Raw genomic sequence first — 26,204 nt, forward strand, 5'->3', positions numbered from 1 at the left:
CCCACAGTTGCATGTGACCAGAACATATGAGTACTTGTGACACCCTCTGAGAAAAATGACTACTGGCAAACCTTAAATACACAAAATGACTGACTACCAAGATGGTCTATGGTTGAATATTTCCCTACCACAGAAACTTATTTCTCAAGATTGTCCCCCTTGAGTTGCTTCTATCCCTGCATCAGCTTGTGTGTAAGAAATCTGCATCTGTCCCCAGGCATGTACAGGTGGAGGCTGTCGGACCAGTGCTGCATCTGTAGCCACTACAGAGGAGAGTGCACCCGAGGGAGTCCCAGCACCAACAGTGGAGTCTGACAGCCCTTCACACATCAGAGCCACATGGGGGACACCCAGGATACCTAATGGTGAGCCAGTTGTAGAATGCAATCAGTGATGCTTCATAGGCTTTATCATTAGCCTTAGTGCTAGAATTGGATCAAGGTAATTGATTTGGATGCCTACTGAGATAAGTATTATTCAACCATTTCCCTACTTTAAGGCCAATGATCATTTATTGATACTAGAATCAACCTTCATTTCAGGTGTGATCATCAGCTATGCCCTGTACATGAACGACATTCCGGTACAGAACACATCAAACTCGATGACGTATGAGACAGACGGGCTATCAGCATGGAGTTTACACTACTTCCAGGTCCAGGCATGCACAGCAAGGGGGTGTGGGCTGGGACCTAAGGTATGGAGAACTGATACCATACTTTAAATTTGTCATTTATTTTTATAAGTTTGAGTTTTGTTGGAGTCAAGTCTTATTTCACAGATATAAAAACAAGTAATCTCGAACTCAAGGCGATTAAGATTCATAGATGCGATAATCCCGAGGGCACAATAAAGGAAACCCTCTATACCTTGACTTTATATTCCACATACTTTACAATGATTTCTTTGTCTTTGTGCTGACAGGTCAGTGGCAGGACCCAAGAGGCTGCCCCAGTGGGGTCAGTGACCCTTGAGATACAAGGTCTGGACAGTAGGTCTATCCGTGCACGCTGGAGTGGTGTTGGACGACCGAATGGGAATGTGTCATACAACGTGCTGTTTACTGGGATATTCTACAGGGACCAGGGTAAGCAAGTTTAAAGGGTGATCTTCTTTGTGCTGTGATAAGGGGAAACATCACAATTGTCATTCTGTAATGTTAGCAAAAAATGGCAAAATAGATACACTAAAACTATGTCACTGCACTTCAGAGGATTCTTTCGGGTATTTTCAACAGCATGTAAACCTGCCTCAGTTTGTAATAGAATATATTTGAGAAAACATGTGTTGTTACAGGTTTCTACTACATGTTTCTGGAACATGCTTTGTTTGGTCCAGCAGATGAAACAAAAATTAATAGTACTTACTTTTTTGGATACTGCACTGTCTGCATATTTCTATCATGATATGTTACTGCATAGTTACCTTTATCTAGTATTCAGAGTTCAATAATCTTAACAAATGTTTCACACAATGTTAATTGGTGCTATGTTACAGATAACTGGGACTACACGACAGTGAGGGACACCCAGTCCCTGTACACCAGTCTTGTAACTGATGAGTGGGTGACCATCCCTGGCCTCATCCCCTTCTCCACCTACACTGTGCAGGTCAATGCTTCCAACAGTAAAGGCTTCATTCTCAGCAACACTCGTACAGCTACAATGCCAGAAGGAGGTAAGGAAGTGTCTATGTTTTGGTGATACATGCAACATTTAATGTGACAGAGGATTTTATTTTGAAAATGAAGCTTATTACGGTTGATCAGCTGCAGGGAAATAGGCAATTTATGAAAAGATAGATAAAGATCTTGATGTCTGGCTGATTTCAAGATGGTCAATGCAGTCACAATGAATGACCTGTCACATCTAACCCCTGTACATCTAAATCAAACTGTTGTGAGGATGCCCCCAAGGTATTTGTTGATTTTCTTGCCATAAAAGCAAGTCTCTCCCGTTGTTTCAGCCCCTGACGGAGTACGTCCCCCCACCCTGGTGTCAGCGTCTGCCACGTCCATCCGGGCCACCTGGGATGCAGCTGGCAGGAACAATGCACCTGGCAACGCAGACTACAGGCTGGAGTACAGGCAAGCAGGCAGCAACAGTGGGCAAATGTAAGTCACTGTTAGATCAAATCAAAACTTTCATCTTTCTTACAAAAGCCAGGGGAATGCAAGTGTGCTCGGGTAATACTAGTGATAAAAGCCGTGATTCTATATACTGGTAGATTGTTGGCACTGACAGCACCCTTTGTTCAGTGAGCTGAATCAGCTATGAATATTTGAGTCATGAGCTGTTGTCTTTGTCTGCCATTTGATAGCTCAGGTTAGGGGACTGTTACGGTACCTGGGTTACCCAATTACCTACCTTGTTTCTCAGAAGTTGCCTGTTCATTTTCTGCTTCATCATACACGACTTTGCTTTAACCTATCCAACTAGGTGGCTTCAATATACAAGGAGTGTGAAGTTTCATAACGAAGTGGAGAGGTTGTATCATGTGTTGAGAGCATTGAAAAAATACACACTTCCGCTTTCAAATGGAGAAGAAGAGTAAAGTAGCTGTCCTTGGTGCTGAAACATGCCAAAACTAACTACTGGGCCAGGCATACTTTAATCTGATGACAGCTTAGATGTTTAAAGAGCTACAGGCTAGCATCTGGAACTATAAGTCATTTCTATTCACTCTAGGAGAATAAAGTGTACTATTTTGGCTTGTCTGCCTGTGTTCTTGTGCCTTTATGTGTGTGTTAATTGCTGTGGTTCCCAATTTACAAAATGCTGTATATGTGTCCTCAGTGCTATTTTTTTTAATCTGTAAGATTGGAAGGGTCCAAAGTAGTACAGATAAGGAGGTAAAGTCTGTCATTTCTGATTGCCCTGTTTCTCCATGTCATCAAGTCTGACTTTTCCATTGTTTCTGCTGCTCCACAATAAGACATTCGCTGCTTTCAGTGTACAGTGAATGAAAAGTGGTCTCTCAAGTGGACTCAATATCACATAGGAAGCAGATGACAGAATTCTGTTGTTCTTGTATTTTTTAAGCATTGAGAAGTATCTCTCAGAAGTCATGTAGGCTCCACTAGTTTGATTTTAGGTCTTCAAAGACCCTGAAGAATGAATTTGACATGGAATGTATTGAATATTGGATTTGTGTACAGGAAAATGGGAACTAAGATAGGCCAGTATGAGCATTGATCACAGTCCTGGGGGCAGCATTAATCTATATTGATTCTTTATGATTGAGTGTCAGACTTTAATGGTGTTTGTCAAAATGGTCAAAGTTTGCACATTTCATGCCTGTTAATGCAGGGTTCACTACAGCCTACTACTGAAGGTCACAGCTATTTCCTACTTTCCCATATATCACAGTAGGGCTCCTGGTGTTTGGCCATTTACTACATTGCCGGCTGTTCAAATAATTGGGGCCAGGTTGACCTCAAGTGCTTTTGTTGCTCTCAGGTTCTCATGATTGAGTGTAGACTAAAAGTTTTGAAAGGGAGTATTGCATCCATTATGTTTATAGCTGTATTTTTCATTTCCAGGATTATGAAGAATGTCACCTCCAGTTAAAACAGGGGTGTAGATTATACTTTTACTATGTAATTTGGTGCTACAGTATCAGAAATCTACAAAAAGAAGCAAAAAGTGAAGTTTACATGACTATTGTCTCCTTTATTTTTATACTCTGGGAAAAGTCATTGTCTCCATCTTAGTAGCCTGTGTAGATTTAGATTAGGTAAAACCTGTAATATAATTTGCTGAACCTAAGCAAGGTATATGCAGGTATATGCTAGCATAGGTTGTTCATTTTAGGCAGGTGTGAGACAATAGAATCTACAGGGCAGATGGCCAAATCTGCTGTAGGTTTTGTATGATTACTAGTACATATCTGCATCCACAGTTGTCCATATGCAGACATACTAATTATGAATGACAGCACAATCCCAAGTAGTTTGTTAAGTTTGAGGTCAACTCTGTTCAAAGAAAGTCTTCAGCAAGCAATCCTGTTGGTCTTACTGTTTTCATTGGTTTCCAATAGTGCACATTCAGGTTGCAGCTGTGGTTGTAATAAATGTGGAACTTTCATATTATCGTCCTATTAATGCCCACAGCTGTATTTGGTTAGAGACTGAAAAGCATTTAAGCTCCATGATCAATAATGAAATAATCAATGTGGGAAGTGCAGGGAATGCAATACATACAGTGTTTAGACTGTGACTTCAGGGAGTATTGTAGTTTCCCATGTTTGTTGCCTTAGGGCCCATAAAAAATGTTGTGTTTCTGGTTACCTGACTGACCCTAGCAAAAACCAGCTGACTCTAGCCTTTATTTTTGTTTACCTCTGGCAAGGCACTTTGAAATTTTGATCTGACATCTGAGGGCTGAAAATATTATAAAATCGTTTTCCAACATGTTCTCCTCATTTCTTTTATTAAGAGAAGGTTATATAATCATACCCGCCAAACCCAAGTACTTGTGCTTGTGCTTGTACAGAAGACTTCCTGCCTACCAAACCAAATTTTGTCAGGACCGTAATTGGACACAACATTAATTTTTCTAGGCCTTACCAATGCAGAAAACAGGGCATTACCATTGATGTTTAGATTTATGATATTGATAACCTATGCAAGTCCATCTAATGCTCCGCATTACTGGCGTTTTGAATGATGAATCACTTTGTGAGAAAATTAATCATAGTTGATCAATGACCACATGTGGTACACTATACCATGTATCAGTCACTGCCTCAATGAAGTTGGTCATTTGTTTCTGGAATTTGCAACTCAGAAATCAATACACTACTTTGTCAAGGCTAGTATGGGGGCTTCTGTTTTAGGTTATCTTTGGCAACTGCTATATCTTGGCTTCAAACTTTACTTTTCATGAAATTTTACTGAATTTTAAGATTTTGAGTGTGTTTGAAATGCCAAGAGTACCAGAACAACATTACTCAGGCCAACCTGTAAGCATTAAGCCTATGGAAGCAGCTGGAGGAAATGCAATAGTCAAACAGCTCACAAGACATGTGTCAGAAATATGTACACATAAGCTGCTTACTAAAGGCTTTCCTTGTTCTTTGTGAGAGGATTTCTGGGCTTCTAACTCATTGTGGATAGTTTTATAATCTCCTGCACCTGTTGGTAATACTTGTGTTCAACCTCTCTGACTGTGAGGCAGTGAAATAGTAGCACACATGAGTCAAGACCACTTTGTTACATCAATGCCTAGTGCATACAAAGTCTTGGTGCTTGCTGTGCCATGTCTATAACTTTTGGTCATGGGTCTTTATCAGCAGTTATGTAATTTCTATCCTTTGAAATCATTGCTAAGCTTTAGAAAGCATCCTTAGTGACAAGTCCTTTTAGGTAAAAATGGTCACTCTTGTTTGTATACGATTTTTGGAGGACCTTCCACGCTAGAAAAAAAACATATTTTCAGGGAATACAGATATGCTAGCATCAAGAATGCTTTGAATTCTTAAAACAAATGATGAAATCTGACCAAAAACCTGTCTTTATTGATCAATATTGGGAAAGAAATCTAATCACACCAGTCATCTGATAATTTGAAATTCATAACATGGTCAAGTCTTGGGGCGCTTTGGCTTCTTGGCAATCATGTTTGAATTGATGCTTGCCCACAAAACACAATCAAGTCATAAAGGCAGACCACATGACATCTTCCTCCACGATTTCTCTTTGTCTACTCCTGTGCCATCACCTACTTTTGCCAAATTGGCTCTAGATAAGCTGTCATTTCAGCAAATGTTTTTTTTTTTTCAAAATTGAGATGTATTTGGCATAAATGATATGTGAGTGCAAGAATGGACAGTACAAGCAGTGCATGTAGAGAGATAATCGACAAACCTAATCTCTGAGCTGTCCAGCCCACCACAGGGGGAGTCAGGAGGTCAGCACTGTCCACAATAAGTATGATAGGTCCAAATTAAAGTATGGATACGATGCCGTAAGGCATAGATAGATCTTTAAACCTTTATCCATTCCGGCAAATAGAGGTGAGAAGCAAAGTCAATGCTGTATAAATGCCAGCTGTTAGTGTTGAACTTAATACTTGCTGGGCTTGCAACGTCAGGTGTTTTTGTGAAGCTGACATTTTCTTCCAAAGTGGGACACCTTATCTTCTGCCAGGGCTAATCATACCACGGCACCAGACCTTTTTGCATATGTCTGACTCCTGTGCTGAATTCAGCAGCATCATCAGCTTGCTTCCTGCAGTAATGGAGAAGCAGTGGGCAGGCTTTAGCCCCCTTAAACGTAAATGAGTAGGTGGGGAAATGTAATCTCACCAGGACATCAGAGAGTGACTTGAATCCCCAATTTGTAGCGGCGTAACTATCCAGCAGATTTTATTCCTGATATGCTGATCTTGGTTGAGGTTGGAAGCAGCAGGAACCAACTGGAATCCTTGATCGACAGAGTGCTCTTTGACCCAATTCCTGTGCCTTGTCTGCTTTGACATGTTTTGCCATTTGCATAGCTAAGCAATAGCAGTTTTGCTATGTAAAGACCTGAACTATTCTCAAATGCAGAAGGAAGCATTAGACTCATTCATCATGGTAATACATCTGTAGGTGTGTTGCCATTAACCAGAGCTGGTGGTCATGCCCCATCACCATCGCTCTCATTGCCACCAGCCTCCACAGTCCCAATTGATTGGTAACAGCTGTCCACGTCCGGGAAATTTATGCTCCATTTTCTATTGAATTATTAACAAGACTGCTGATCTTGGTGATTCTGGGCATGATTTCCTGATACAATCAACACTTTTGTTTGCTGGGAGGCAGCAGTCACAATGTGTGCGGCTCTCGGTGGTGCAGGTTCCCTGTCAGCTGCCCACAGAGCAGCATCTTGCCTCTCTGCACCATGTCTTCTTTCAAAGTTTCCCTCTCGTTTGCACTGACTCTGGTTTTTGTACTGGTGCTGTTCTTTCTCCGCCTCTACTCTTTTCTGAAGACCCAAGTCATTCTGCCTGAACTGGTCTCCAATTCTACTGATTCTTTGTGGATGGATAAGGGAACAGAGATAACCCACAGGTAAAATGATAAATACTAATTTGTTTTTTTGTCATTTTAGTACAGATGCTATGGGGTACTTAAATTCCATCAAGTTGAGTTTTAGATGGATGTAGATTTGTATGTCTGTTACCCTGTTTAGGTTTTTTTTTAAATTCTTTAAGTAACTATGATGTTTGATAAATTTTTCCTGTGTTTTGCTTTGCCATTGTTTAACTCAACTGGTTTTTTTAATTCATACATGTAGCACAAATTTTCTTCCTTTGATAAAAGTCATAAGAAAATTGTTGTTTACTTTTCTGAATTTGCAACATTTCCTCGACTTGTTAGAAACTAGAAGATTTTTTACAGACTTTCATATAGTATGCCTCTTCACTGGATCCATGTGTGATGCAGTTATACCAAACAATTCTGACATTCTGATTATGTATTTTTACTTGTTCCCTATGCAGTGTTTTTGGACCATCCACATCTAGGAGTCACACACAGACAGGTCTGAGACCTTACACAGAGTATGAATTCAGGGTGATCGCGGGGAACAACTATGGCCAAACAGAGAGTGAATGGGCGGCACAGTTCACCTCAGAGGACCGTAAGTAAAGTTCATCTAATATCTGCGTACACAGGTCTTCTGGGGTATTGTCAAGTTCAAACACTCCTAAACAAGTCCTTACCAAAATGATTTTGCTAAGAACAAAATTGGAATTTCTAGCTTGACATGCAGTTGGTGATAGATAAAATTACCCCCTGTAATTTGAACATGCTTAAGTCATTGAAAATTGATTTATTCACTTTGTTAGCCAGTGCCTTATCGGTCAGTCCACTACAACTTAGTCTTTGCACATTTTGCTATATATGGCTAAGGGCCAAAGGTTCTCCACATTATTAATGTTTTTTAGTCAATGCAAGAATGGGTGCAGCAGGTGGCCATGTTAATATTGTATTTAACACCACAGATTATAGACGATGTCAGCGTCAAGTCAGCTATAAATGTCAGCCACACACATTGATTAATGGTTTAATTAGCTTTTCCTGATATGCTTAATTGGTCTAATCACTGTAAAAGCTACAGACATCATGGCTCACAGGAATTATTCTGTGGATAAACCACTAATTTGAAACAAGCAAGTAGGCATGATTTTTGAATCAGCAATTGTGGAATGAATTCTTTTAACTGACTTAATGCCATGCACATTCATGAACTTCTTCTCTTTTTGATAGACAGTTCCTAATACTAATTGAATATATCATTAAGTCAAGAGTTTTATTCGGACTCATTGAAATTCTTGTTTTTTATTGAGATAAGGCCACACCAATTCAATTTGTTGATTCTCAGATTTTTTTCAGAAAAAAATCGGAGCGACGTGGCGAAAAAAATAAAAATAAAATTTTTTGCAAATAGTCTGGGGTGAAGATAAGGGTCAACATAACATAAAGAAGAGAATTATTCAAGTTTCAGCTTTGTATGGCTAATTTGATGCAATGCACCCCTTTCTTTGATCTAGTACTATAATTTCAGTAAGAAAATTACTTTTTGCCATGTAATATATGGATTGATATTAAGAAATACTTTTAGTAAATGAAAAATTATAACTTATGATCAATGTGACCACACTTTCTAAGTATGTGCAGGCCTTTATAATCTATTTTGGTGGCTATCGAGTTTTACAACTGAACAGATAGTAAAATTGGGAGTGAAAATTTGTGAATGGGAAGAGCGACCAAATTTTTCCTTTTTTTTTAGAAAATGGGAAAAGCAGGACAGGCTATTCCAAGAAGCAACAAAATGAATTGGTGTGGCCTAAAGCCAACATCTTTGAAATTTTGGGTATTGTTTTTTAAAAATGTATATTTTTTCCAGGCCCTGGTTCCATTGATGCTCCGCTGGTGGAAGTGATCAATGCCTACACCCTCCGTGTGACCTGGGAGCCTCCTGCAGAACCCAATGGCATCCTGACAGAGTACCGACTGTACCAGAACAGCGCGCGACAAGTTACAGTGAGTTCAGCATACTTGTATAGGCTCCAGAACAACCATGTCTCTCTGGCTTCAGGGTTGGGCAAGTCCATTGGTCTGATTGCCCAGGGCAATACCTACCATATTTGCCCGGTCAGGCCAGTGCCAGAAGCTTGTCACCAACTCTGAGTCAGTACCTATTTATTGGTGAAAAAGTCATACTAGCAAGATCATATACATAAAATCTACACAAAGTGTAAATTTAGCAAGCTGAGGGAGTCCTAACTCCTTTATAACCTTTCATTGCATAGCTATTAATGACTATCAACTACTGGCAGTAAAGTATAATCAGAATGAATGAATCAAGTTACACTTCAGAATCTGTGTTTTACTAAATGGATTACTTATCTGACCAGTGGCAGCTGGGCAGTTCTTCCTCTTATAAACAGGGTTCTAGGTGGGTGAAAGGTGGTCCATGGTATGGAGCATTGACATTTATAGCAGCTATTCCCTGTAATGTGCCTATTCTCCTCTCTTTGGTGCTCTTGTCGCATGAGCAGTAGTGCTAGAAAACAGGCATCAGTCTCTGGGTTTTTATAGGCATGAAGTGGAAATTTTTCAAGTAGTCTTCAGCAGTACACACTTAGGTTTTTGGTCAGGTTTCATATAATAGCTAGCTTCCTAATATCATATCAAGCATTATTGAAGAGCAAATGCCAGATGGCTGTATCTATAGAAGCCCATTTGAAGCATATTCCCTTGAAAATCTCAAAATTTGCAGAAGGGTGTGTTGGAAATTTTAGGGATACTTTTATGAAAAGGTGAGAATATCGATTTCCATTCAACCCTATATTACAAACAGTGATTGTTAAGAGTCAGGGTCAAATATCCTCAAAAGAGATGAATATCAAGAGATTTATCAAGCAGTTTTCAGTGTAGTATCAAGCAAAACGACGTTCAAAGGAACCTCATCCATGTCCTTCTTTTCTCTGTAATTCTTATGTGGAACAAATACCATTATCTGTGTCCAGGCAATCTGTTTAGCAAAACTACCAGCCTCTTTGTGCCTCTCTGACATATTCAGTAGGGCTTTTATGGTACATATTGAAAGCGTCAGTCCCATTAAGGAAGTGTCATTTCATGCCCTATACTTAAATGTACATGAAGAGCTGCTTAGTAAGAGTCTATTTGCCATTGTGTTGATAACGTATGATCTGGCCATGGACCTCAAAATCAAATATTTCTCATATTGAAAGAAAACATCAAAGAGCTTGAGGTTTGTTTATTCAAAGTAGTTGTCAGTACTGTGTATGATTCTATGCTTATCTCTACTCCTGTCATGATTATCATGGGAAAAATCAAAACAGATTGTCTGACTCAGCCTTAGTGGGGATTCAGCCTTCTAAAAGTAATTGTTTTTTGGGTACTTTCTGCTAAAAGTACCGTATCGGGTAATCTTTCTTGCTCCTTTCATTTCTGAAATAACCAGCATCCATCATTTCCTGGAACCCCATACAGTAGGAACAATTACACCTTTGGTCTAGAGCTATTTTCTGTGTGAGGAGACTGCTAACTGAGGATACATGTAAATCTGTATTCCACCATGCACTAGACTCCGGTTTAAAGTAAGAAGGGTTCAAAGTAGATGCGTAGCATCAAATTTCAGAACTTTATGATGTTACAGTGATAATAATAACAGGCATCAATCTAATGCTAGGGTCACATTCCCAAACCCTGACCCGGTCGGGCTGATTGCGGAAACGAAAAAGACAGTATACATAAAGAAATATACACAAATTACTCTCATAACTATCTTTTTTAATGTTTCATGTGTTTGAATGTCTTTTATATCATAATTTTAATCCTCGCAAACTGCCCGGCCGGGGCCCGCTTTTGTAAATGAGACCCTAGCATAGATGGAATACTGGCCTTGTGAGGTGGATGAGTGCTTTAACCTGAGATGTCCCTGTTTGTAAGCCAGGTCATTTCCTGAGGGCCGTTAGCCCTGATAAAGAACCCAAATGAAAAGAGTTAAACCTATATGAAAAAGGGATGTATGTTGTTAGCAGGTTTATAGGATGTCTGCCTTCTTATTCGCAGAAGCTTTAGGTGAAAATTGGAAGTCTGACTATGGGGCCATTGTTCACTGATTATGTTGGCAGGTAATTTGTGTGGGTGGATATATCTCAATAAAAGCAAGAAGGGTGTCCTGAACTGCAAATAGAACATCACATTTGGTCATCCTTGTTTCTAACTTTGGTAATTTCAACTGCCAATATTGGTACTGGAGGTAAAACCAGTAGTCTAAGGTTTGAGTATCAAAGTCTACTTCTTACAGAATCAACACAATGCATCAATACAACGTACAGCAATCACTCAATGTTTGCTTATCCCACTAATCTCTGAAGGATCAGGCATGTATTTGGGCAAACAGCTTGTAGGATTGTGCAGAAATGTGAACATTCATTGTTTCAACTGGAAGGGGAAATCTAAAGGACTTCTCTACGTATCGTAGCCAATTTAACAGGACATAGTAGTCTTTATTATCTTCGCCGAGTACTTGTACTCGGAGAAGATTATGTTTTCGGTTGAAAAATCTGTTGGGTGGGTCTGAATGTATGTCAGGAGCATAACTCAAGAAAGCTTCAATGAATCTTTATGATTTCTGGTAGGTGTGTAGTGGTTGTGCAAAGGAAGGTCAAGTTCGAAAATGGTTTACCTTGCGTTTTTCAACAGTACTGCAGCGGACTTTGCATTTTTGTGTGTTTGTATGTAGGCAAAAAAAGTGACGGAAACGTTGATGGATCTTCATGATTTTTTGCAGGTGTGTAGATGTTGTGGAAACGGGGGTCAAGTTCAAAAATGGTTTCCCTGGTGTTTTCCGTCGGTACTGCAGAGGGCTTTGTGTGGATGTGTATTTGTATGTCGCCAGCATAACTTGAGAAGCTGTTGATGGATCCGTATGATATTTAGTGGATGGGTAGGGTTTACAAAAAGGAAGGTCAAGTTCGATAATGGGCCTTCTAGCAGGTACCTAAGGTACTGCAGCGGAGCTTCAAAATTTAGGGGCATATTTTCTGAAAGTGCTATGGTCATGATTTTTGTGTGGTAGATAGTTCATGCCACAGAAAGTAAGTTCTGTGAATTTTGGCCCCCTAGCGGCTTGTTAAGAGCTGCAGTGGGTGTTTTTGTTTTGACATTCGGACATGAATAACTTGAGAAGGGGTCGACAGATCGTCGTGATGTTTGGTATGTAGGGAGCTTGGATGGTACTTTACATAATCAATGACTGATTATGCAAATCAGGAGCTAATTTGCATAATTAGTTAGGAAAGTTTGTTAACCCACTGCATTGCATTATGGGACATGGGACAGTGTATCAAAGGTCATGTAAACAGATGGCCTTGCATAAACGTACATGTAGGTCAAATAAATAAACTATTCTCCAAGCAGAGGTGTGGGTCCTGCTGGTTTTTAACGCGTTCAGTTTAGGCATTTTTGTTCAACACGGTTGGCGACATAACGAAAAGGGGACAAAATGGAAAGCCTGCCAAAAACACCTAAAAACACGTCAAAAACCAGCCAGACCGACTCCTTTGCTTGGAGAGTACACCCATTCGCCCCATCATAACTTCCAAATAGTATGGTGCATGATCAAATTTGCAGGGGGTGATAGGCATGTAAATATTAATCACTCTCCATAATAAGCCTTGATTATTTGGCGAAGATAATGTGTTCGTGGAACTCTAGTTTGGTTATAAAAGCTGTTTTTTTCTGAAATAAAATTCAGGTGGATAGGCTTTAAGGCCATCCAAGACCCTAACCTGACCCCGTCCTCTTTAGTCATTCATCAAGAATGTCCATAATCTCCACCATCTCCTCAACAACATGCAGGCTGCAGTTTTGTGAATGACTGAGGATGGCTTCCTGCATTATTTAAAGTTTCCTGCTCTCCAAGGAGAATGAAGGCATTGACTTTTGGCATGCCGGAATCCCTAGTTACCGTATGAATTGCCCGGTCCACTCCATTCCCATTCCATAGTTGTAGTGCTATAAGCCTATTCCACATCCTTCACTGTTTGATGGGTCATTTGGTACGCTCCTTGTTTTAATGTGTTTGGAAAAGTAGTTTCCTAGGGGGCTCTCCTTGTAATTCTCTGCCATCTATTAAAGTGAGAACAGGAGACATATGGGACCTTGATGTGAAAATAGGGTGCAGAAATGTTTCATAGACCATTAGGCATTACAACCATTTATGTGGAGGTCGTTTTCGGTTAATCCCTGTTAACTTATTCACTGCAACAACCATGTTTTATTGTTTCTTTAACTGGCGGTGCCACCTTCTGAGTATTGACTGGGCCCAAAACTTAGCCTTGGAGATGCGTAGCAGCATACTGTTTTCATAAAGTCTTCATCCTGTTTCCGGTGAAAAGTATGCGGCAATAATTTGTAATAGCTGCTTTGTAAGGATGATGAAGAAGGTTTGTATGGACTCAATGATATGCAGCAGCCACAACAACAAGGAGAATTTTTGGCTTGAAAGCATCGTTCGCTGCACAGAATTGGATCCCACTTTAATTTCTGGGAATTTTTCCCTCTGATGACTGTTTTTGTTTTTGCAGGTTCCCAGTAACACAACCCAGTACCGCATGGAGGGCCTGACACCGTACACAGACTACACCTACAGAGTGGAGGTCTGCACCAGGGTGGGCTGCACCTCCAGCAGTGACTCCATCACCGTGACAACCCCACCTGCCGCACCCGGTTCCTTTGCCCCGCCCAGTCTGAGCTCACAAACCCCGACATCCGTCACCATCAGGTGGTCTGAGCCCTCTTCACCCAACGGTATTCTGCGGCTCTACACACTCCAGAGAAGACTGAAAGGCTCTTCTGCCACCCCGGATGTGATGGCCAACTTCCTGCCCACACAGTCCCGGACATATCTGGACCAGTCTGATACCTTACAACCTTACACCACATATGAGTACAGGATGTTGGCATACGTGCAAGACATCACTGAGCCAGCATACAGTGACTGGGCTGAGGTCACTACACAAGCTGCAAGTAGGTCACAGATGATGAGTTTTCCTTTGAGTTCTTTTCTATGTTCTCATCTTATTCTGTGATCAACTCTTGTGAAATCCAGTATGTACTTTTTTGTGCATCTCTTAAATCAAGATGATCATCACTCTTATTGTCCCAGAAAACTATAATTTCCTTGGGATATTGGAGATTCTTTTTTGCACAACCAGTAAATCTCAACTGCTGACGTTTCCTTGTTCACGTATGTCTGATGCATGTTCACTGCATGACCTTGTTGTACAAACCTCCTTCTCTATGGTTTTCTCTCTCCACAGGCAGCAGAAAGACTCCTTCCTCTGCCTGTTCTCTCTCTCAAGCTGCGTGCACTTCTAGAGGTAGCACTTCCTGTTCCCTCCTGACAGTTGTCTGTCACAAGAGGGACATTAGCTTTTCTTGATCTTAGTAGTCATGTTTTGCAGATTACAATGCAAAATGTAATTCCTATCACACTATTGTCAGTGTCTATCTCTATGTGTTGTGCTCTACTTAGCTGCTTACTCCTGTACTGATAGTTTGTGTGGTTAAGATGAATCCAGGAAGTAAAAGATTACAATACAGCACATAGACCTATAAATCTCTACTATACTCCTTGATAGGACTTTATGTGACACAAACCATGACGTTTATTTTCAGAATAAAGAAAAATGTTTCTTTGCCCCCAGGACCAGCAGGTCTGACCCCTCCGACGGTCCAGGTTCTTAGCCCCACCTCCATGTTTGTGACGTGGCTGGCCCCGAGCCAACCCAACGGTGCCCTGACCAGATACGTCATCAGGATGCCAGATCCGAGGATCGAGCTGACCAACACCAACCTCACCTCCTACACTGTAGAGGGGCTGGTGCCTTACACAAGCTACTCTGTCACCATTCAGGCTTGTACGGCAGGTAGGGTGGAGAGTCTGCTTCATTTTGAGTTGTCTATCATAAATGAGTATTGTAAGATTGCAGCTATGATATTCAACTTAATACATGTTTTTTTCTCCAACTCTGCTGTAGTGGTAGTCCTATGTTCAATATGCAGTTACAGGCATAATATAGGGCATCACTCATTAAGCACAGCAGTCATGCAATGTCCTGCATCTCAGTAGTTTCCCTACATAACATTTGTCAGAAGAGAATCAAATGACATCTTCTCCTCCTCCCTTTGCAGCTGGCTGTACCCAGAGCAGTGCCACCCCAGCCTCCACCCAGGCCACGGTACCTACAGGACAGGCTGCCCCCGAGGCCACGCCTATCAGCGACTCCTACATCTCTGTCTTCTGGCAGCCTCCTGCATTCCCAAATGGACCCAACATCCGATATGAGCTGATCCGCACCAAGACCAGACAGCCTCTAGTCACAGCACCTCCAGACCTGCAGCTGCCTGTGTCTGTGTATTCTGGCACTGGTCTGTCCTATGATGACAGAAGTCTTACCAGGTAGGTCAAAATTCTTGTTGTTGTTTTCTGCCTGCCCTTGCTGGCAAATGTTTTTCCTTCCCTTTTTTAATGAATTGCATGCCCTTGTTTCCCATTCTTCAATACTTGATTCTTATTGGTCATTTGCTGTGGTTTTGGAAGATCTTGTGCAGAAGCAGTTTGACCAATCCATCTGTATTTCTATATTAAATGAAATGCCAAGTTGAATTTGGTTGTTTGACCCCCTTCCCCCCAGATACACCACCTATGAGTACCAGGTGACAGTATACAATGACATCGGCCCCTCCACCAGTAATGCTACAGAGGCCACCACCCTACCAGGTGTTCCTACATCTCCTGCCAACTTGACTACTACAACCCTCAACCACACTGCCATCAGGGTGCAATGGACACCACCAAGTGAGTTGTAATCCTATTTCCAAGACTTCATTACTTATCATGAAATATGAAGGTAATAATGAAGTTTTGCTCTTTTGTAAAAAAGAGCTTTACATGCTATTGTAAAAAATGCAAAACACATTGAAAATGCAGACAGTAAAGATGATGTGCTGCACATTTAGACAAATGCTTGTCCTGTCTGTCTCTTAAGGTGTCATCGATCTACAAGGAGGAGTCCAGAGGTATGACCTCAGGTATACAGGTGGTGGTATGGTGCAAACAATGTCATTCCCACCCTCTGACACTGAAACGGTGGTGGGAGACCTCAGACCAAGCACACTCTACAGCTTCATCATCACCATAGATAATGGCGCCCACACCATCGACAGTGCTCCTGCTGAAGCAACCACCATGGATGGAAGTAAGACCTTGTTCTCTGGTGTGCATTGAATGGTGCCCTCACACACACACCTATACCTTAGTCTAATACTAGCATGAGAATTTAAAGGCAGTGTTGGTGTTTTTACCATGATATGCTGATCTGATCTGATCTGCGAGAGAATTGATGAACACAAAAGGTTGAATTTGAAATAACTGAAAGTAAATCATAGCTCATTTCTATATGTACATCAATTTTTCAGTGTATGTGGCAATGCTTTCAGCTTGCAGAATCTTGGTAGCAAAAAAAACATCAGTTGAAAGCTCCAATCATACTTTCAGCACCAAGGAGAGACACCGTTTGAGTTAACTGAGCTTGCATCGTCACTCCCCTTGGTCAGGAGTCTATGATTTGTATTAGATCAGGTTTTATGGGGAGTTGATGTTGTAATTTGTTTCAGAATACACATGTAGGTGACACATAGAAAACAGAGGGTGCATTAGGCCAAATGTCTTGAACAATCAGTGACAGTGGCAATCAAATGGTTTTGAAAATTCAGATGGAAGTTGTGAGATCCCTTTTATCCTTATCCTCAGCACCTGAAGGCTTGGACCCACCAAGCACTTCAGTTGTTAGCGGCACAGAGGTGCGAGTCAGCTGGACAGCACCACAGACTCCCAATGGACAAGTCACAGCCTACAACATCTATGTGTCAGGGGGCAACCAACTCATACAGAACATCTCCACTGGGATGACGCAGGCAGGCTCTTACATTGTGGGACAATTGCAGCCATACACAATCTACACTATACAGGTAAAATAGGCTTTTCTTGTTTCTATCTTCAGATGTACTTTCTCTATGACTAGAGCATAGGTAAGAAGAAAGAAAGAAGACAGCGTCAAAGTGTCTTGTTATTGTCCTGTTCGTGCAAAATAGTACAGTTTTGCCCAAGGAGAAATGTCATGTCTTTTTTAGTTGTATGTAATCTAACAAAATATGTAATGATTGTTATCTAACAAAATTTCCCTCTGCCCTGTGAATGCCTGCAGGTAGAGGTGTGCACAGTGTTTGCTTGTCTGGTCAGTGATGGTACACTAGTGACCACCCTGGAGACAGCACCAGCCGGGATAGCCTCGCCCACCCTACAGGTCCTCAGCTCCAGCTCTATCCGCATGACCTGGTCACCCCCGGCGCAACCTAATGGTATCATCCAAGGATACAGGATATCCAGAACAGCTCACTTGCCCTGTTCTGTTGCGTAAGTTGTCTACATTTTGTTTTCCTAATAATGCGAATATAATGTTTATTCTCCTGGGTTATGATGCCAGGAATAAGGAAAATTATTTTGAAGTAAATATATGTCTGAAATTTGATTTCATGTTGTTGATAATATGGCAAAAAGTAGCTTCATGAAAAATAGGGAAGGACATATAAGTTGTATGAGTAAAAAATTTGACAAATAGAAATTTCCAAATCAGTGCACAATAAAGAGTGACATGCCAGTAAAGTAGAATAGTCTTCTAATCTGGATGTTTAACTCCCCAGACCTGCTCCAACACCAAACCCTGATGCTGATGTCTGCTCCTACATTGAGTGTGGCAGTGCTGAGAGCCTGTGTGGGACCCAGTGCTACTCTGGTGCCCGTGACTGCTGTGATGGCACCCTGTACGACACAGTGCCAGGCTACGAATGCTGTAACTCCAGCTACATCACCGGGAGGAGTGACCCGTCAGATGTGTGCTGTGGAGGGCAGCTGCACCCTGAGCAGGAGAATCACCAGTGCTGCGGCGGACAGTACGTGGAAGTCGGTCCCGGTCAGATCTGCTGCCCCAGCCCTGACCAGGACAGAGTGTCCGTCGGCAGTGGTGATGCCTGCTGTGGAGATGTTCCCTTCTACAGCTCACGGGGACAGGTCTGCTGTTCAGGTGAGTGTGAGCAAACAGGAACAAACCTAACGTAACATGTAGCAGGGCTGTGAAGACTGACAGGCTACTTACTTGTACGGACACATCATCATTACCTGATGTAATTTTTAAAGTTATCCATTGAATAATTCACCACAACTGAGATAAAGATTCACAGTTACACATAAGAGGGTTATAGTAAGCTTTCTGCACTGTTCTGCAGGCATGTTGTTTGACGGGTATGAGCGGCGGTGCTGTGGAGGCAGCATGGTGCAGCAGGACATGACATGCTGTGGGGGGGAGGAGGACGGCCAGGCTTACGCTTCAGACTCCGGAAGCTTCTGCTGTGGCAACTCGTACGTCCCTGCTGCCACCACCAGGTGCTGTGAGAGTAGCAGCGTCAACGGCAGTGCTAGGGTAAATAACAGCCTAGCTCATGATTACTCTTCTGATACTTGGCTATAAAATCTGCATTCTGCTAGTCTGACTAGAGAAATTCACATTTTAAACATGTGATCAAGTTAGTATTGACAGTCATAATGTTGGTAAATATATTGTTGAAAAAGTGAATCTTCACATTGTACATTTAGCTACAGCTACCCCAGTGAAATACCCTAGCCCATATCATTACTACATGATATCTAATGTTTTGTTTGTTGTCTTTTTTGTTCTTTACTGGACAGGTCCATACATACGACAGTGAAGTTGACAAGAACAATGACAACCGCCAGTGCTGTGGCTTGAACCTGATCCGCCCTGACTTCTCCTGCTGTAACAATGTTGGGTACAACAGTGCCACCCATGTGTGCGCAGACCGACCGTATCGCATCTCTTCAACATCATTCAGTGACTGTGGAGACGGAGTGACATGCCCCATCAGCCAGACTGGGGCAGCATACTGTAACAGGTGTGAGATGTTGAAGAGATGACTTAATCTGAATATGTCATGCTACGGGAATTCTTGATTTGTTAACTGTAACTTAATTTTAGCTGATTTAATGGTCACTAGTCAACAGCTAAAATTTCATCATCGCAAATATTTGATCACTAATATTTGAGACAGTAATGTTTGTTCCCACTGTTAAAATCAAGTGCCGTGACCTACTCCATTTTCCCCCAACCACTATATTTTCCTGCCGTTATATCAAAGTGATTTACAGTATTTGGGTTTACTTACTAGGCAGTAATGTTGAATAAGGAATGTCTAATGCTTAAGAGGTACACTGAATGAGTCCGATATGAGATGTGACTTATGAATGGCATGAAGTCTACAAGCACCTTAAGATTGTCCTGGACAAAATCTAAATCTAATTCACATTTTAATTACTTCTGGCTTGTAGGATTTTAGTCGGGACTTCCAAATAGTTGATTGACGCTTAAACATGAGATTGAATCTGCTTCTAACCATTATCTTGACCTATGCCATAATCTGCAGATGTGACTTCAGCACAAGCTCCAGTATATGTACAATAGTGGAGGGTGCTTATGAGGGGGCTGTCTCCTCCACACCCCAGCCCACCACCAACCCTGGCATCTGTACACAGGAAACAACAGACGTCTACACCGGTGAAACAAACGTCTTCATGTTCACAGGTCAGGACTGGTTTGTTGTCTGCATAATCCTTATAAAACAACTCAGGATTCAGACAATCCAGATAAGTTTGACGGTTTAACCAACTATTATTTGGCATAGCCACCAAAAAGTCAATTTTGAAAGTACTTGACAACTTCTAGACTTTAAAAGAGGGTTCATAAGCAACAACAAAACAAACCTATTCACAGATGGTAGCAAAAACAAAACTATTAGCTACCTAAATTGCATGAATTTTATAGAGGTGATAGAGTACAAGCAAAGGAGGTTTTAAACCATAGCATCATGATGACTGATCCGTCAATCTCATTGTTCTGCAGACACCAGTTTGGAGCCGTACACCCAGTATGAGTATCAGGTGGTGGTGGTGAATACTGGTGGGGAGGGAACCAGCGATGCCTCCATCGCACGGACACGAGAGTCGTCTCCAGAACAGGTGTCTCCACCAGAGTGGTCTGTTACAGAGGGGGAATACAACGTCGTCAACCTTGCATGGGAGGAGCCGGAAAGACCCAATGGTAACCAATTATCCCTCACACTCACTGATTTATCATTCTATCGTTTGATAAAAAGCAGCGCATAAGATATTTGACTTCTAACATATAACGTGTTAACTGGTCATGATGGTAAAGGATAACTTTCTGACAGAACGTAAGGTCAGAATGATTTTATATGCTGCATTCATGACTTAATTCTTTTGATTACCGATGTTCAAGAAGCAAATTGCATTCTCTGTTCAGTAAGTTTGGCATGTGCATGACCCAAGTTCACCCAAGGTCCCTTACTTCTTTCTAAGCACATTCTGAGAAATCAATCCTTTTGAAGTAACTGTTACTGTTTTCAATCAGAGCTAAGAGCTAGTTTGAATGTGAATCCCAGAGAGAGGTTGATCCATTAGGACAGGTATACTCTGATAGCCTTCGTACTAGGGATGACTTTAATATATCATGGCATAGTGATACATGTAATGTCTAGAATGTGAACCATGATGGATGTTTTCTTCCCTCTAGGTGTCATTATTCGCTACTCTCTGCTGCGTGCAGACGGTGCCGGTCAGATCTTCAGGCAAGTCTACCAGGGACTGGCCAGGCAGTACCGAGACCTGGGGAACATCAGGCCCTACCAGGAGTTTATCTACAAACTCAGGGCCTACACCAGTGCTGGCTATGGGGAGAGTGAGGAGGTGATCACTGTCATACATATTAAACATTGTTCATTCTTCCTGACGGACTTAACCTTTTTATTATTTTGGTTTTTATGTTTTGTGTGTGTATGTACTATATGGAGTTTTATCTTCTGTTGAAAGAAGGATGTAACTAAGATGATGTTAGAAACCTTTACACGCTACAGCTGTAAGATATGAAAACCACATCAAAAATGAAGATTTTGAAGATGATGTCCAGTACATTTATAAAATATGCCCTGGCTTCCTCATTGATCAAGGGGGAGTCCAGATGTATGATGTCAGATAAACAGATGGTAGTATGAGTCATAGCTGGGAGACAAATTGCCCATCTAACATTGACTGAAATCTTTTTTCAGGTGACAGTTGCTACCCTTCAGATGGCCCCCGGCCAGGTACAGCCTCCTGCCATCATGGCAGTCAGTTCAACCCGCCTCCGCATCAGCTGGGCAGAGCCGGGGCAGCCCAACGGTATCATCCGCGAGTATCGTCTGAACCTGGTGAACGAAACATCCCAGACCATGTTATACACACAGATGGACATGGATGATCCCAAGGAGTACCTACACGATGGTAGGAGAAAACTCCATCCATTTTTGGACTATTATAAATATGATTTGGGGTCTGTCTGTAGATAACATTACAGGCTATGATTTTTCACCTATTGCAAGATTTACCACCCACTGTTATCTTGTATGACAAGAACAATTCTAAGTCTTAAATTCTTTACAACTGTAAACTTAAGGAAAATGACATATTGCAACCTATTGTAATGCATCATAATACTAGTTGGTTCCTAAAGTATCAGTTATCTTAGCACCTACCTTATATCTCTCAAGAGAATTGTTTCACAGTCTTATACTCACACCAACCCTTCTGCAGGTCTTGACCCGTACACAGAGTACAGTTACAGCCTGACAGCCTGTACAGCAGCTGGGTGCACGACCTCTGACCCAGCAGTGGGCATGACAGGACAGGACATTCCACAAGGTAGACTCAACAATATGTCTCAGACCATATCAAAGATATTGTTCGATAAGTGGACATAGCAGGTACATAGGATATGTCACAGATCATTTTAGTGAGCTATAGAGTTATTTCCTCCCCAGTTTTTCACAACCTTCTAAAATTTTCCCATGTTCAGCCCATAACAGTCATATTCCCATCTTGGGAGATGTTGATTGAAGATTTATTGGATTCTTGATTGATAATCTTCTTGTGTTTCTATTTCAGATGTGTCTCGTCCCCGATTTGTAGTGGTGAGCTCAACTGAAATTGAGGTGTACTGGTCAGAACCAGGACGTCCAAACGGCATCATCACCCACTACCAGCTGTTACGGGACAGTAATGTCATCTACAGCGGAGCTGACATGAACTTTACTGACTCAGGTCTCACCCCAAGTACAACCTACACTTACCAGGTAGAGGCACATACAGCTGTGGGGCCTGGACGAGGCATGCCACGAACACAAACTACCCCATCCAGCACACCTGAAGGCATTCCTGCTGCTAATATCACCGTCATCAGTTCCTCTCAAATCTACACAGAATGGGATTTCCCTGCAGAACCCAATGGCATCATCCAAAACTACTACATCACTCTTAACTATGGGATGGTGGGAGGAGAGAGAAGGGCCGTTGGGAACCAAACGTTTTTCACTGTAACTGGACTGACACCGTACACTGAATATGAAATCAGGGTGATGGCATGCACTGATGACTGTGGGTTGGGTCCCAAAGTGTTTGCCCGGACTCATGAAGCAGAGCCAAGTGGTCAAGAGGCACCCAAGCTGGTTGCTGTTGGACCAAGAGTTGTGGAGATATCCTGGGAACCCCCCCTGCAGGCCAATGGGGAGATCACTCGGTACCAAGTGTTCAGGAGAGAGTTTGGCACCAACCAACGTCTGCTTGTCTTAGAAACAGGCCTCAACCAAGAAAGGAAAGGCACCGACACAAACCTCCAGCCATACACCCAGTATGAGTACCAGGTGGTCAGCAGGAACTCCCAGGGAGAGACAGAGAGCCCTTGGACACTTGTGAGGACACTTGAAGATCTGCCATCTGGAATGCAGACTCCTACTGCTCAGGCAATTGGGGCATACTCCATCGGCATCTCTTGGGAACCACCAACCACACCCAATGGTGAAATATCACAGTACATTGTCCAGTACCAAGAGCAGAGTAACGACCCCACCCTCCCAGAACCAATTGTCACTGCTGTGACAGTCTCAAGTCCCAGACAGCAGGCAACCATCAGTGGCATGAAGCCGTTCACAGAGTACAGAGTCCGGGTCACAGCTATGAACAATGCTGGTGCCACAACCAGCCCCTGGACACCAGTCAGGACAGCAGAGGCTGCCCCCAGGGGTGTTGGACTGTTCTCTGTTATCAAAGCTCCTGATGGCAACTCAATGGACTTGTCTTGGGACGATCCCACTGAGCCAAACGGAGCCATCACCGAGTATCGCATTTACGAAATTGGTGAAAATGGACAGATACAAATGCCGGCACTATATACAGGAGTGACAAAGGAATATACTTTCCGAAGGCTGACACCATACACAACTTACACATTGATTCTTGAAGCATGCACAATGGCAGGATGTGCTCGCTCTGAGAGGCAGGCACTGACCACTGCTGAAACCCTTCCTGTTTTTCTTCCTAAGCCAACAGCTCCACAGTGGAATGACACACATGTCATCCTTACATGGACAAAGCCTGTCAGCCCCAATGGCAGAATCATAAGATACGAGGTAATAAGGCGACAAATGCCACGGTCTTTGGGACGCAACATCCGACAAACAGGTGAAGCTGTTGTGTACGAGACCACAGATACAGATCAAGATAACTACATGTTTGTGGACAGTGACCTGGCCCCATACACTGTGTACGAGTACAGAGTCAGGGCCCATAACAGCATTGGCTCTGTGGACAGCGACTGGTTCCGTGTAGAAACTGCTCAGGCTGCGCCTGCCAATGTCGAGCCTCCAGTTGTAGAATACATTGGCTCTAACGCTCGCACACTGAGGATTAAATGGACTGCACCTTCCACACCCAATGGAGTCATTCAGAGCTACCAGCTGCAGAGGAATGACAGCGCACCCATCTCTTTCTCAGCTGCTGATCCCAGGCTGTTTGATTACCAGGACCCAGGACTGGACCCCTACACTGTCTACAGCTATACAATAACAGCGTGTACAGCAGGCGGATGCACTACCAGTCAGCCAGCAGCCAGACGTACGTTGGAAACTGCTCCTCTCCAAGTAGAGGCACCTGTTGTCGCTGCCATTAACTCCACAGCAGTGCAGGCAACATGGTCGTATCCCAGAATACTCAATGGAGAGATCAACAACTTTGAGCTGAAGGCTGACGGCATAACCAGATGTTCTGGGCTGATTACCATGTGTGTCGTTGACAGTCTCATCTCGTACAGAGAGTACGGCTTTGTCGTGAGAGCTTGCACGGGAGGTGGATGTACGGACAGCCCGACTACACTTGCACGCACAACAGAGGCTCGGCCAACAGACCAGCAGTCTCCAACCCTCCGTGTGCTGAGTTCAACTGTGGTGGAAGTAACGTGGGATGAACCGCTGTTTCCAAACGGTGTCGTACGACGGTATGAGGTCCGAAGAGATGGAAATTTGGTTTATGATGAGAGTGACACTCGGTACACTGACTTTGGGCTTACCCCTGGAAGACAGTACAGCTACACAGTGGAAGCCTTTAACAGCATTGGTGGCACAGGACCCAGCCGACCAGCCATCATCAACACCATTGCAGACATTCCAGCTGGGCTGGACCCACCGACTCTAACTGCTCTATCCTCCACTGCCATCCGAGCAGAATGGATGCCTCCAGCATTTCCAAATGGAATCATTCGAAACTACACCCTGTATGTTGATGGGACCCCTCAATACACATTAACAGGGGACACCTTTCAGAGGGACGTCTATGGTCTGCTGCCCTACACACAGTATGTTTTCTTCCTTGAGGCCTGCACGCTGAAGGGCTGTGTACAGAGTACAGTTTCCAGGGAATATACCAGAGAATCCCCACCTGTTAACCAGCCTCTGCCTGTTCTTACACAACTGGCCGACTCTCTTGGCGCCATGCTTGGTATCCAGGCATCTTGGGGTCCCCCTAGTGACCCCAGAGGGATCATCACAGAGTACCGCCTGTACAGGAGACTGCGATCCACCTCCAGCCCAGTGTTTGTGTACAACGGTTCATCAGCCATCACAGTCTACAGCGACACAGACAATTCCCTTCAACCTGCTACATTTTATGAGTACATTGTGGTATCAGTAAACAGTGCAGGCACCTCCTGCAGCAGTATTCTCCAGTGTCCCTGGCAGTCTGTCAAAACTGGAGACTCGCGGCCAGAAGGCTTACAAGCACCAACTTTCTCATCTGTCACCGGAAGCCAGGTGACTGTGAACCTTGCCCCTCCAGCAAGACCAAATGGAGACATCGTGAAGTATGACATCCAAGCCAATGTCTCAGGGGTATGTTTTAGTTTCTTCATATACATGTACATGTTGTCTGAATGTATTTATGCCAGAAGAAATAATTGAAGCTGTAAATCTGTCAATTTATTCAACAAAAGCTAGCTGTTGCTTGAAGCTACTTCAAACAAATTCATCAAATTGGATTAGAAGTTTTAATGATATTAATCTTGGAGTAACATTTGTGCTTGCTTGTGTTCAGGTCCTTCAGGTTGTGGTATCAACTGTCAGGATGCCATGGGAGATCACAAACCTCCATCCGTACACCAACTATGAGTTCAGGGTTGCTGTGTTCACCAATGGTGGGTCCACTCTCAGTCCACCAGCATATGTGAGAACACTGGGGGCTGCACCTACAGGACAGGGTGCACCAAGCATTCGCAGGACAGACACTGATGCCATCTACCTCATATGGGACTATCCTGATAACAGAAATGGCATCATCAACAGGTAAGGCCTGAAAAAACTTCATAATTGTTCTTATAGGAGAAACTATTTGTTGATATTTACATGTACATAGACCCAATACACACTGGGAAAATTTTCTGGACGTACTTACCTCGCCTTTTTTCCCGGGTGTGAACCAGCCCTGTGGGGCGTATGTCAGTTCACCCTGCATGTAACGTAAAGGTCGAACGGGCCATAAAAATGCCTGACGTACGTTGCGCGGGGCCGGTTCACACCCAGGAAAAAAGGTGACGTATGTCAAAAACGTATGTCCAGAAAATTTTCTCACTGTATATCGGGCCTAAGTTTAAAAGATGACTGTGTGAAGA

At 42.8% G+C, this 26,204-nt stretch overlaps 1 protein-coding gene across 1 annotated transcript in view; it reads left to right on the forward strand.

Annotated features, from left to right (window-relative positions):
* LOC136433433 (usherin-like) overlaps window positions 1-26,204 on the forward strand; it is a 52,890-nt gene that overhangs the window by 21,732 nt on the left and 4,954 nt on the right. The window contains exons 36-59 of the mRNA XM_066425637.1: window positions 218-365; window positions 543-697; window positions 925-1,087; window positions 1,498-1,677; window positions 1,966-2,113; window positions 7,485-7,624; window positions 8,894-9,030; window positions 13,611-14,052; window positions 14,733-14,954; window positions 15,220-15,487; window positions 15,723-15,886; window positions 16,077-16,286; window positions 16,841-17,058; window positions 17,295-17,503; window positions 17,791-18,170; window positions 18,373-18,566; window positions 18,833-19,056; window positions 19,585-19,742; window positions 20,061-20,258; window positions 20,751-20,923; window positions 21,283-21,496; window positions 21,806-21,913; window positions 22,157-25,428; window positions 25,631-25,878. Coding sequence (XP_066281734.1) covers window positions 218-365; window positions 543-697; window positions 925-1,087; window positions 1,498-1,677; window positions 1,966-2,113; window positions 7,485-7,624; window positions 8,894-9,030; window positions 13,611-14,052; window positions 14,733-14,954; window positions 15,220-15,487; window positions 15,723-15,886; window positions 16,077-16,286; window positions 16,841-17,058; window positions 17,295-17,503; window positions 17,791-18,170; window positions 18,373-18,566; window positions 18,833-19,056; window positions 19,585-19,742; window positions 20,061-20,258; window positions 20,751-20,923; window positions 21,283-21,496; window positions 21,806-21,913; window positions 22,157-25,428; window positions 25,631-25,878 — 7,973 coding nt within the window. The remainder of the gene's footprint in view (window positions 1-217; window positions 366-542; window positions 698-924; window positions 1,088-1,497; window positions 1,678-1,965; window positions 2,114-7,484; window positions 7,625-8,893; window positions 9,031-13,610; window positions 14,053-14,732; window positions 14,955-15,219; window positions 15,488-15,722; window positions 15,887-16,076; window positions 16,287-16,840; window positions 17,059-17,294; window positions 17,504-17,790; window positions 18,171-18,372; window positions 18,567-18,832; window positions 19,057-19,584; window positions 19,743-20,060; window positions 20,259-20,750; window positions 20,924-21,282; window positions 21,497-21,805; window positions 21,914-22,156; window positions 25,429-25,630; window positions 25,879-26,204) is intronic.

Source organism: Branchiostoma lanceolatum, chromosome 4, assembly GCF_035083965.1.
Source record: "Branchiostoma lanceolatum isolate klBraLanc5 chromosome 4, klBraLanc5.hap2, whole genome shotgun sequence".
In the NCBI taxonomy this organism is placed as follows: Eukaryota; Metazoa; Chordata; class Leptocardii; order Amphioxiformes; family Branchiostomatidae; genus Branchiostoma; species Branchiostoma lanceolatum.